Here is a 12,771-nt window from a genome sequence, read left to right on the forward strand (position 1 = left end):
ATAGTCTATAAATCCATGCACATCGCAGATGTTCTTAATTTATTTGTAGCTAATGTTGCACATTTTATGTATTGTCGTTATTTTAGTCGATTACGTCATTCCCAGTGCTTCATGGGTAGCGTAGTTCATTGACTCATAAAAGACGCTATACTCAAGTCTCGTGCCTTGTGTCTTTTTCTCTTATTTTCAAATGCTTCATTTATTTAAAACCAATGTTTGAAATTATATTGGTCTCATGGCTGGGTGGGTTGGTTCAAGGCATAAAAGTCAATATTGCGGAGTTTAAGAGAACATAAATGAGAAACTTCCGGAAAATTGAAAAGTGGGCGGCGAGTGTTGCTTTTACATGCGCGCACGCGCATTCAAAGAATATTCTGGACATGTCAGATTCGCTGGGAACGTCTTCCGGCTGCTTGATTCAAGATTTACACTGCCTGTCATTCATTGTTAGATCTGAGTAAAACACATTTTAATGTGAATATTTGCAATGCAGGCTCTCACACCTCACGTGTACTGGGCACAGCGGCATGGGGAGATATACCTGCGAGTGGAGATCAGTGATGCACAGGTAAGAAAAACTTGCTTTTACATGCTTTTATAATTATATCATACTAGGCAATTTTTCTCATCTTCTTTCTTTTCGCATTTATTGCATTTAATATGTATGCATATCCAGATTTTTAGGTTACAGAACCTATACTGGATGGTGTTAGGTTGATATTCTTTTGAATAACAACACCTCCTGTAGGTCTGATGATGACAGGACTTGCATGAAGCCTAGATCAGAATAAAGATGAAGATTACGGCAAGGGAGATCAGCACTTGATCCTACTGGACCACTAGCCATCTGGCTCAGTTACAATGGCAGGACATGTTTTATTTACTATCCAGTTTCTGACAGAAAGAGGAACTGCCCCCTTCCCCCTCATTGCTTTCTCAGGGCAGGATATATTGACCTGTCCTCTCATTAATGTAATGAGAGAAACGCATTTTACAACCGAGAGCTCTGGAACAAAGGTGGTAGGTGATGTGGTGTAGTAATACGGTTGCTATGGCGTCCCTTTATGCAAATAAATTTGTGTATTGTACATGTTAGAATATCATTACATTGTTCCTCTTAGTGTGTCTCCATATAACTCAGAAATGCAAAATAAATGTTAACATGCCAAAACCTAATAACACCAGACCAGACACACTTTTTAATTGGCCAAGAAATTAAAGGAATGATTCACTTAAAAATCTGTCATCATTTATGTACTCACCTTATGTTGTTCCAAACCGTTATGAGTTTCTGAATAAAAGAAGATATTTTGAAGAATGTTGGTAATCAGACAGTTGATGGACCCTATTGACTTCCATAGTAGAAGGAAAACATTTTTTTTAAGTGACCTATTTTTTTTAAATCAAGTACCATAAATCAGTGGGTTTTTTTACTCCAATACCACCAATTCTCCATGTTTTTCAAAGGCACCGTGTTTGCAGTTGAATTTTTTTTAATTAACCTAACATTTGTAAAGCTTGGCATAATTAGAAAAACTCATATTCATAAAAATGCCCATGGAGTCATTTTTCAAGGTCTAAAAATCATACTTTTATCATGAAATGAAGAAAAACACAGTTGTTCAGAGGGGAAATAAAATAAATATCGAAGCATTCATTACTGATGCATTATTAACTACATATTATAATATCTTTCAGATGCATGGTGCATTTGAAGGCATTGTATATTAATATAACAGGCAGTGGGAGGAGGAGCTTGAAACTTACCACTTCTTTTTTTTTCACTCTGTTTCTTATCGCAGAATCTCAATATTGGTGTAGAAGAGAACATCCTTCACTTCCGAGGTACATCTCATAACTATCCATCAGCTGGATGCTCTTTCTCTTCCGTTGTGTGACTTTTATTTATTCTGCTCTTTTTGAGGTCAAGGGCATGGAGCGAAAGGAGAAAATGAATACGAATTTAGCCTGGAATTCCTAAAACCGGTTAAGCCTGAGGTAACAGCTATCAGAAACTGCATGTAAAATGTAAAACGTGTGGTTGCACAATGAAGCGCGGTGCATTTGCCTTGGTTTGCTGCCATGTTCTGTTCTTATGTTGGAACCACATGAAGATGTTTGTGTTCACAGGTGAAGCACAAATCCACCCAGCGGCAGGTGAATATCACGGTAAAGAAGCAGGAGCACGTCTGGTGGAATCGCCTCACTAAGCAGGAGAGGAAGCCTCTGTTTTTAGCACCCGATTTTGACCGCTGGCTGGATGAGTCAGATGCAGAAATGGAGCTCAGAGAGAAGGTAAAGAGGTCTGCTATTTTAAGTTATACTTGAGGAGTTTCACAGTCTGATGTGTTTTCTGTTCACAGGAAGAGAAAATAAACAAAGTTAGCGTCGAGTCAAGGGTTCGTAAGGACCGTGAGTATATTTTTAATTCTAAGAGTGTGAAATAAACACATTGGATCAGCTTACCAAATAATAACCGTGCATTCGTTATTCCTTTTTACACAGCTTATCTTGGATTGAAAAAGGGTTTTCTCTTTATGTACAACTTGGTCCAGTTCCTCGGCTATTCATGGATCTTTGTCAACATGACTGTACGTCTGTTCATACTTGGGCAAGGTTAGACTCTTTAAAAAGATGCATTTGTTTGTCACAAAATACATTTCGTTTGAATTTTTCTGAGAAGGGCCTGCAGGTCTGTTATGCAAATGTTTGTTTTGAATTTATATATAGAAAGAGCATCTTATTGCACATGAACAGTGTCAAAACTCAGTGTTCAGTATGGTCCTTACAGTTTTTTTTTTCAACCCAACAGATTCTTTCTACGACACGTTTCACACCATTGCCGACGTGATGTACTTCTGTCAGATGCTGGCAATAATGGAAGTTATCAATCCTGCTGTGGGGTTGGTTAAGACTGGAGTCATGCCTGCTTTCATTCAGGTATGCCTAGTGCACAGCACTCCATGCTTTAGTTGCCAATTAAATGCACTATTTGTTTTGAGTATTAACTTTCATGACAGTGAGAATTATTTACATTTCTCTCGTTAAAGGTGATGGGGAGAAACTTCATCCTTTTTGTCATATTTGGTAGCTTAGAGGATATGCAGAACAAGCCAGTGGTCTTCTTTGTCTTCTATCTGTGGAGTACGATTGAGATATTCAGGTAATATTAGTGTGTGATCTTCTTGTATCATGTTTAAGAGCAGCTTCTGCTAGTGGTGTGGAAATGTAGGAGTTGGTGTCAATGTGTGGTATGAATTTCTTTATCTGCAGGATATCCTTTTTTGATTTTTTTTTTTTATGGGCCAGATGTTACTAATTATTCAGCTTCCTATGTGCGTTCCTTAGTTTAAGTAAATGCATCTTCTCATTGCTAAATATACTGAAAATTAGAACCTAAATCATAATTACAGAATACAAACTATATTAGAAAGATGTTTGTATTTGAGGCTAATGGTTTTAGGTAGAGCTTTCATGGACTTTGAGCAGTGATGTTGTGTGTGTGTGTGTGTGTGGTGTCTGTACTCTGTACAGCCGTATTTTTTTCTACACTTCTTCCTCTATTGCGATAAAACAAGTAGTTTTCTTCCTGTGGGCTCACACACAACATATCACTATGAGACACGCATCCGATTGCCAGTAGTGAAATGTCACACTCATTACCTCAAAACTAGGTTTTAAGTAGTTAAATAAAAATGAGAATAGATATCTGCGCATATCTGAGTTTTGGATGTTATAACATATTTTTATTTCTAATAATAATTTTTATTAAAATAAATAATATATATTAGAGTGAAAACGTTTGGGGTCACTGCGATTTTTCTTCTTTTTAAGAAATAATCTTATTAAGCAAGGATTCATTAAATTCAGCCATTAATTCATAATGTTACAAAATATTTATATTTCAAATAAATGCTGCTCTTTTGAACTTTTCATTAGTTAAAGAATCCTTTAAAAAAAATCATGTTTTCCGAAGATATATTAACTGTTTTCAACATTGATAATATTTCCTGAACTGCAAATCATCATATTATAATGATTTCTGAAGTATCATGTAACACTGAAGACTGCTGTAATCATACTGAAAATTCAGCTTTGACATCATAGGAATAAATTGCATTTAAAAAAATTAAATAGAAAAGGTAAATTGTAGTACTATTTCACAATATTGTTTTTCTATTGTATTTTTAATCACATAATTGCAGCCTTTGCGAGCATAAAAGACGCAAAAATGTCAAAAAAGTTAAAATAAACGTACCAAATACAAACAGTAGTGTATATTGAGCCCTACAGTTTGGTCCTGCAAGCGACTTTTGTTAGATAAAAACGGATATATCTAATCCTGCTTTTGTAATAATGAACTATAGGTATCCTTTCTACATGTTGGCCTGCATTGATACCGAATGGAAGTTGTTGACTTGGTTGAGATACACCATATGGATACCGCTGTACCCTCTTGGAGTGCTAGCTGAAGGTATGTGTATCTGTAGACTATCATAAGGAAAACTCATGAGACAGTGAGAACTGACAACTTTTCTCATGCTCTCTTATGTTGTGATCAGCCGTGGCGGTGGTCCAGTCCATCCCAATCTTTGACGAAACCAAACTCCTCAGTATTCCTTTGCCTAAAGCCATCGGCTTCTCGCTCAGCTTTTCCTACATCCTGCAGCTCTACCTGGTGCTCATGTTTCTGGGTAAGGTCCACAAAAAAACATGCTACTAATGAAACTATGGTCCTCACGTTTGACTAAAGCAACTTGTCCAGTTGCTACAGTAGAAGAGGATTGTTAAATCATCTTATAGATATTTTAATTAATAGCATATAGCCAATTCAATATTTTAGAGCTGAGCTTTAATTGGCATTATTTTTATAACATGTAATTTCAGGCCTCTTCATCAACTTCCGCCACCTGTTCAAGCAGAGGAGGAGACGGTTTCGCACAAAAAAGAGGAAAGCAAACTGAGGGAAAGGGGACCACATGCTCTATTCCTCTTATCTCTCTTTTCTTTGATTTAATTTGCACCTCCCTTTTCTCTCTTTATATTTTCCCTCTTGTCACTGAGATTCATTATTGAGGCAAAACCATGTCAAGTGCATTTAATTTCTACATACTGAAAATTATTATTATAACACTACAGATTCTTACCAAAAGAATTCTAACCAGAACCATGAAGGTATTTATACATTTCATGTATGTTTGGTGGTTTTGTGTTGTTTGGTGTTGTAGATTAGCTGTGTGACAGGCTTACTTGACTGAAACGCAGAAACATTTTCTTCATGTCAATCCCTGAGATGTGTTGTAACAGTCATTTCTGTTGGCACAAAGAAACAACAAGACAGACCATGAACCTCAGGGAAAACCTCATAAAACATTCAAGTTACATGGGAAGAGCCAATTCAGTGTCATTGGATGTGGGATCTGGACATGAATGTGTAAATGCAAATGAAAACGTTTAATTAAATTTCAGTGAAACAAAACATCAGATGTCTATCATTAAGCATAAAGTACATTTTTCTATTAGTCAATGTTAGAAAAAAACATTATATACACAAACATTTACTGCTCTGAAAACAGATTCTAAAACCATCTAAATGCATTTGCCTGTAAAGCAGATTAATGTTTTTCTTTCCTCGAATCGAGTGCTCAACGTCATCATTTGTCACAAAGTCCAAGGATTCCTCTTATTTGAAATCTATCACCAAAACAGCAAATCCCAACCTTTGTGGCACTACTAAAACATTGAAATGCCACATTTGTGTGATCCTGCTGTTGTAACCCATTTTCTGTGGACAAACATTGCTTGTTGAGCAGAGTTTTTCGATGAAGCCACATTCCTCTATAATTGCTCAGGCAGTTGTCCATTGAGTATTGTTCCTCCATCCTATATTCGCTCAGCTCCTCCTCCCCCTGAGAAATCAGTGAGCATGGGAGTGATGTTGTGTTCGAAGCCCGCGTATTTCGAGTCTCCGCTACTGGCCAGTTTAAGCTGCTGAGCAGCGTGTGACAGCTGGAAGGCGGCATCAGGGTGGGCAGAGTCAGGCAGAAGAGTGCACTCCCTCTCCAGAAGTTCAGCCATATTCTTCAGAAGCTCCCAGAAACCAAAGGCGAGAGCGGCCTTCCGAAGGCGGTTCAATTCCTGCAGTGATTCAAATACAAATGTACCACAAAAAGTATTTTAACTAGAGCTGTCAAACGATTAATCGCATCCAAGCGATTAATCGCACCCAAGTTTGAGGAAACCTGTCATGGACTGATATATGATCCTTTTAATTAGTTAAAATTAGGGCTGATTAATCACATCCAAAATAAAAGTTTGTGTTTACATAATATATTTGGGTGCACTGTGTATAATTATTTTGTGTATATATATATATATATAAATACACACACATGCATGTATATTTAAGAAAAAAAAAAAATTATATATAAAATATTTTTATTTATATATAATAAAAATCCTATATAAATCTATATACACGAAAATATTTCTTAAATATATACTAGCATATGTGTGTATTTATATATATATATAATAAGTATACACAGTGCAGCCACATGTGTTATGTAAACACAAACTTTTATTTTGAATCGTTTGACAGCCCCAATTTTAACTAATTAAAAGGATCATAAATCAGTCCATGACAAGGGTTCCTCAAACTCGGTCCTGGAGAGCCACTGTCCTGCAGAGTTTAGTTACAAGACAGACACACCTGAGCAAGCTAATCAATGTCTTCAGGATCACTAGAAACTCACAGCTAGGTGTGTTTGATCAGGGTTGGAGCTAAAATGTGCAGGACAGTGGCCCTCCAGGGCCGAGTTTGAGGAACCCTGGTCCATGATATCCATAAATTGTCATTTTTTATATTTATATATTAAATCAATTTACTTATAGAAAATTACATGCATGCATACACACACCCACCTTATAGAATGTTTGCGTTTTTTCGGGCAATTTCCTTGCATTACGGAGAATTTTCTGTACATCTGTCTGCAAATGTGATTATTAAAAAGTTTAGTTCTAATGACATTTAATCAGTGTCAAATATAAATCATTTGTAGTGTAGTGATCAGATGTATACCTGCAGTCCACTGGCTTTAATCCAGACAGTAACATTCTGAGCATAGCTTCTCTTGTGTTTCGGCTGTATGGGAAAAGGACTTTTACTGTCATCTTCACCATAGGGATTTTCAGCAGCATCTGTAGGTCAAGCAAACAAATAATCATGGTGAATAATTATTTATTCCGTTGGACGGTAAGCAAAACCTTATGCAAAACAATGTGCATGTAGGTGAGAAAACGTCTAGTCTCAGAAGGAAGCAAAGCATGAGAGGAAAAAAAAATGTATTCATGCAAATGTGTGGTACTAATGTTATCCCTGACCCTTGTGTATTTACCTACAGGTTTCCTAACTGTACTCGGTGAACCGTCTAGGTTGCTATCTTTTGTTTCAATGTTTTAATTATTAACTACTTGCACACACTGCATAATGCAATAGAATGCAGTTCATTTTTATTCCATTTGAACAGGCCTTTTAAGTGTGGCCGTTACAACAAAAAAAAAAATTAGCGAAAACATGCTACCTGAGGCAGGTCCGAGATGTGATATTCTGCCCAACCAAGGCAGAGGCTCTGAGCCGAACTCAAAGAGTGACATCATTAGATTGGACTTCTTCTTACTGTCTGCCTGGGAATAAAGCATTCCGAACCATTCTGGCCTGATAGAGGAAAACGCAGTTATAGACAGGGCAAACCTTTATTAACTTATTTATTAACCTTTATTAAACCTATAGTAACTACATCATTTTATCTCAAATGTGTTGGTAATGAAAACAAAACCCCTCATTTTGAAAAATTTGGAAACAGTGGGATATTTTTATATTGCTCCTTACCCTAGTTGTACAAGCGCCACCATTCCCTCCACCTTTAGGCTGCCATGTAGAAGAACGCAGAAGTTTGGGCTTTTTCCAGCCATCTGATTTGTGGAGGTCTCTTCCTCGGTCTCATCAGAGGTCCCCGTACCCATCTCATCCCCCTCTGTCAATCAAAAGAATTGATAAAAAAAAAGACAAAACCAGCTTTAAAATGGGTTAAAACTACTTAATATTAAAGCAACACCATGGAACTTTTCCTCTTCGGTCGCCCTACTGGTCAGAAACGAAATTGTCCATTACTGCTGACGTAAATAGTTTAGCCTACCGTCGCATGCACGCTCGTTGTTTATCCAGCACCGGCTTTAGAATGAACGATGTCCACAGACAAGGTAGATTATGTTGCATGATTTCATGAAAGGATGATGTATTGCGACATTAGAAAGGAAGAAAAACGAAATAATGACTATTGTAACGTTTGACGTAGAGCAGTCGAATTTTGTAGTTCTTTTGTGGTCGGGTTACTACCCGAACCCCGGAGTTTCAAAGTGCCAGTAAAAGCGATACAGACCCTGTCAGGCTATGGCAAATGTGCCTTTCACCCTGTTTTGACTTGATGAACCACTGATAAGATTTTGGAAACATTATTTTAAGGTAAAAAGTGCTACATCGTGTTGCTTTAAGATGTAAGCCGACACTATATTTCTCATTTTATTTGATCCCTCAACAAATGTCATTTTTATTTATGAACCAAGATTCTCACGGTTTTGGAAAACCTAGATATACAAGGACATTTTTAAAAGTGTGATTGGAAAAGTCATGGAAATGAATAAAAGCTTAAAAAGTCATGGACATTGTTATAATTCATGTATAATTATTGGATAGAAATTAGTATTTGAGAGAAAAATAGTAGTAATTAAAATAATAATCAAACAACTAGAAAAGTGAATTCATTGGTAATAAAAAGTCTAAATGCTGAAGAACATTCAGTTATTGAATCTTCTGAAGTGATGGAATTTAATTGATCATGTTAATTATTTAGAATTTTAATTATACTGACCTTTGTTCACAGCAATAGGCAGGACCAAGTGCCTGGATAAAACCGGAGGGCTGGAGATGTCTCCAATCTCAATAAAACCCACAATCTCCAAGTCTAAAATAAATATACGACAACCATTATGTGCACTTTCCTCCAATTACCTCATTATATAGAATCTAGCATGATTAGCAACATATAAAAATGATTTACAATTATTTATTTATAAATACATTAAACATAATATTACATAAATTAAACATTCTCACATAAAATGCTTTTGTAATTAGTCAAGAGGAAACACAATTTAAAAACGTTTACATTACATTAGATTCTCTGCTCGTACCTGTTTGCACTGTTTTGGGCAGGGGATCCACTTCCTCATCTACGATCACTGGCTCTGGCCTGGGAAAGACCTGCACATCAGAGGTCAGGTTCCCACAGCGCAGCACCGCATGGAAAGGAGAGTACGCCTGGTCAATCAGCTTTCTGGCAACACAAAAACACAGTGATGCTGTTCATCACAAAATGTTGACTAAACAACAAAAATACCAGAACATATTTAGTGGTATTTACACAAAGAAAAAACATCACTCACCCAAACATAGACTGGACACTTTTGAGACAAAGGGGTCCCTCCATAGTGTATATCTGACCCTCTCCGTCATTCATATTAATCAGCTGCTCTAAGTTATCCATACCATCCGTAGCTTGGAGCTTCAGAGGACATCAAAACAATAACATGGATTTAAGCACATAAAAGGGAAAAGATTTTTCCATTACTAACTTTTTTAATCTAAACATTTTTTGTTATAAAAACTCTATTATAGTTTTTGTTTGTAATAAAAACTATAATAGAGTGGTGCCGTTATGACGTCAATTTGTGGGCCAACCAGCAGTTAACGTCACCCTGGTTCCCTTGATGAAATAGGATTTTCCCAAGGCTTTTGAATTATACTTAAAAACAAGCTCTGTGATCAAAAACTATTTATGATACTTACCTGTTTTGTCCATCAAAATAATTTTCACAGATTAACAACTGTTATGATTTTTGAAACCTAAATGCAGTTGCCATAAGTAAAAAGCTAAAGCTAGGCTATAAACAAACTACACCATGGTCACGTGGCTTCAACGTCACCATCACTAAGCTTTAGACAACTCTTTCAGTTTTTTTCCTAACAAAGTTTGAGTTAGAATCATTTACAAGAACACAATTATAATATAATAAGCAAAACAAGAATTTAAAAGCTGACTGATCTTATCTCTTCAACGTGGTGACATTTTATAAAGCCAACTGCCTCTGTAGTCCCCTTTAGCCACTTGTTAGCAATCGCTAACGTTAGCAAGATATTTAACAGCTTAAAAAAAATCACAAGTGGCGTAATACTGCTGTATTTTATTTTGTAGAATACAACAAGAAAATGGATTTGGGTCTTTCGAGTAACCGGGACGGGACTTCGGGACACTGGAACCAGAAGAGCTCAAATGCTAACTCGTTTCAGCATTTTGGCCTATAAATCATACTGGCACCAATCTTGTATCTGAATGACACTAAAATAACACTGGTAAGGACACTGCAAAAAGACTGAAGTACCTCCTCTGCATTGGCAATGCACATGACATAGAATTTGGAAGGGAATGGGAAAGGAAGTGGGAATTTCTTGTCCTCCACACGTTGTTTCACTGTTTGCAGGGAGTGACGCAAAGATCCACGACCAATGCCCAGAGCACCATCAGTGACCAGCACCACCTAAAGGCCACCATAAAAACAACATAAACACTGATCAACAACGAAAATGCAGTCACAGCAATTAATTAGTACATTTAGCATTATATATAAAAATGGTCTTCAGAAAAAATCATGGTACAATTATTGTACTGTATATTCAAATATATTATGTTTAATGTTTAGACTCCCACCTAAAGTGCTTATGTGCACCACTACCATCATACTCTACCAACGATTATAAAAAATCATTCCTAACAATTTACTGAACAGATTAATCAGACATAGTGCTGAGGCATAACATGATCAATTTTGAGCAGTACATTTATATCTTCAACTTACATTTTTGTATATACTACATTCATTGTATTGTGTACAGTAGTCCATAAAATATTTTACATAACACTGTTTTTTTCATACTGCATTTATTCTGGTCCTGGTTGTTATTCCAATATGTATACTAGTAGTTTTTTTATCAATAGAATATTTATAAGAACAGCATCTTTATTTTGCTTTTTCACAAAATGATTTAGCATTAGCATAGTTTTAAACATTGATAATAATTAGAAATGTTTCTTAAGCAGCAAATCAGCATATTAGAAGGATTTCTGAAGGATCATCATCATGAGACACTGAAGACTGGAGTATTGATGCTGAAAAATCAGCTTTGCCATCACAAGAATAAATTGTATTTTACAATATATAAGAATACAAACAGTTCTTTTACATTTGATTAATATTAATCTTTGTACTGTATTTTTAATCAAAACAATTACAGCCTTGCTGTGCATTAGAGATTTTCGAAAACATTTAAAAATCTTTGTTATTGCAAACTTTTAACAAGTAGTCGTGTATATGTGAGTGTATATGCCTGATTAACATATTGAATATGCCATAATATCTAATATTTTTAATAAATTGGATTTTTTTTTTTTACCTGGCATGGGCAAGCGGTTCCCCACTCCTGCTGTACTACATTACTAACACCTTGTAATGCAGCCTCTAAACAGGTTTTATCATAGTCTTCAAGGTTGTTCAAAGCTTCCTGCACAACAATGAATGAGAGATAACAATAAGACCCCCAACAACTATTACAGATCATAAGGGCTCATAATGATGAATTAGGTTTAAGACATTGCATTTACATTATATTTAACACATGTTCTGCTTTTACCTGCAGAGTATTGTAGTCTCTAGTGAATGGCACCATAAGCTCCCAGAGCGAGGAGAAGGCAATAAGTGAAGTGAACTCCATTCTGTAGTTTGTGGCCATGTGTTCAAACAGCATGGTCAGTCCATGAACTGCCAGGTTCTTTCTCTGAAACTCTTCACTGCCCTCCACTGACACCGGTCGTGTCATGGACAGCGAAGAGTCCATAAGAACCACAGTAGGCATGTTTGCAAACTCTTCTCTTTACAAACAGTTATGAATGTAAACAGTTATGACTGTATGCTTGAGATGTCTGTATAAAAACAGGAGCATATGTTAGTGTGGCAACAGAAGCTTCTGCTGCAGTGTACATAAAACACACGCATATAAAATCATTTTCTGATTTTGGTTAAGTTACACTCTTTGCTGATTTACACGCGTCTTTGCTGATTTAAACTGGTCTATTTAGTCCCCAAATCTGACCAGTTTACAGTATGCAAAACCCTTCTAAAACTAGCCAGGGAGGGCTGGGAGACCAACACTTTCTAAAAATAATTTCCCCATGTAAAGTTAACAGAGCAATCAAAGTAAATAAGTTAAAGCTGTTGAGTGTTACTGTCAGTGTCCAACCAAACGTTCTCGTTTAAATATAAAAAGAAAACCATCAAATTATCTTAAAAGTCTTAAGAATATGTCCTTCCCATTTCCAAATTCAGCTCGTACAATACCCAGTTTAGCATATTTCAATAAAATGGTAAAATTTTACCCATCGCTGAAAATCCCTTCTTCCTAACCAAGTGTGCGCCGTGATAAGCGGACCGTTTGGAAACAAAAGAAACACGCCAACTCGTTCCTAGCCAGGAAAGCGCTCGAGAAAGTGATTTTTAAAAGTTGTATCCTAAAATAAAATCTCTCTTAAAATAAAAGATAGAAAAACTAAAGAAAATTTCAGGAGATAGCCTATACAGAAATCTACAAATTTAGGAGAA

At 36.2% G+C, this 12,771-nt stretch overlaps 2 protein-coding genes and 1 long non-coding RNA gene across 3 annotated transcripts; 1 reads left to right on the top strand and 2 right to left on the bottom strand.

Annotated features, from left to right (window-relative positions):
* Positions 1 to 359: 359 nt before the first annotated feature.
* Positions 360 to 5,481, top strand: hacd3 (3-hydroxyacyl-CoA dehydratase 3). The gene is made up of 11 exons (XM_039692733.2): positions 360 to 568; positions 1,803 to 1,845; positions 1,925 to 1,998; positions 2,131 to 2,295; positions 2,364 to 2,412; positions 2,506 to 2,616; positions 2,813 to 2,940; positions 3,051 to 3,163; positions 4,368 to 4,474; positions 4,563 to 4,694; positions 4,888 to 5,481. Exons 1-11 carry the CDS (start codon positions 488 to 490, stop codon positions 4,962 to 4,964), a joined length of 1,080 nt encoding a protein of 359 aa, XP_039548667.2. The 5' UTR covers positions 360 to 487; the 3' UTR covers positions 4,965 to 5,481.
* LOC148977432 (uncharacterized) lies at positions 1,261 to 2,603 on the bottom strand. The gene is made up of 3 exons (XR_016145386.1): positions 2,467 to 2,603; positions 1,768 to 2,353; positions 1,261 to 1,291 (listed from the first exon to the last, which is right to left on the bottom strand). It is a non-coding gene; the product is annotated as an uncharacterized LOC148977432 (long non-coding RNA).
* Positions 5,434 to 12,650, bottom strand: ints14 (integrator complex subunit 14). The gene is made up of 12 exons (XM_039692732.2): positions 12,549 to 12,650; positions 11,807 to 12,095; positions 11,570 to 11,677; positions 10,501 to 10,656; positions 9,505 to 9,623; positions 9,253 to 9,395; positions 8,931 to 9,023; positions 7,892 to 8,036; positions 7,584 to 7,717; positions 7,082 to 7,200; positions 6,925 to 6,990; positions 5,434 to 6,138 (listed from the first exon to the last, which is right to left on the bottom strand). Exons 2-12 carry the CDS (start codon positions 12,026 to 12,028, stop codon positions 5,884 to 5,886), a joined length of 1,560 nt encoding a protein of 519 aa, XP_039548666.1. The 5' UTR covers positions 12,029 to 12,095; positions 12,549 to 12,650; the 3' UTR covers positions 5,434 to 5,883.
* Positions 12,651 to 12,771: the final 121 nt, after the last annotated feature.

Source organism: Pimephales promelas, chromosome 10 (genome assembly GCF_988280905.1).
Source record: "Pimephales promelas chromosome 10, fPimPro1.hap1.1, whole genome shotgun sequence".
NCBI lineage: Eukaryota > Metazoa > Chordata > Actinopteri > Cypriniformes > Leuciscidae > Pimephales > Pimephales promelas.

Coding starts and splice junctions, on each gene's coding strand:
- hacd3 (XM_039692733.2), top strand. CDS start 488: ATGCAGGCTCTCACACCTCACGTGTACTGGGCACAGCGGCATGGGGAG. Junction 2,413..2,505: donor GTCAAGGGTTCGTAAGGACC/GTGAGTATATTT, acceptor CTTTTTACACAG/CTTATCTTGGATTGAAAAAG. Junction 4,475..4,562: donor TCTTGGAGTGCTAGCTGAAG/GTATGTGTATCT, acceptor TGTTGTGATCAG/CCGTGGCGGTGGTCCAGTCC.
- ints14 (XM_039692732.2), bottom strand. CDS start 12,028: ATGCCTACTGTGGTTCTTATGGACTCTTCGCTGTCCATGACACGACCG. Junction 9,624..10,500: donor GCATTGCCAATGCAGAGGAG/GTACTTCAGTCT, acceptor TGTCCTCTGAAG/CTCCAAGCTACGGATGGTAT. Junction 6,139..6,924: donor AAACGCAAACATTCTATAAG/GTGGGTGTGTGT, acceptor GAATCACTGCAG/GAATTGAACCGCCTTCGGAA.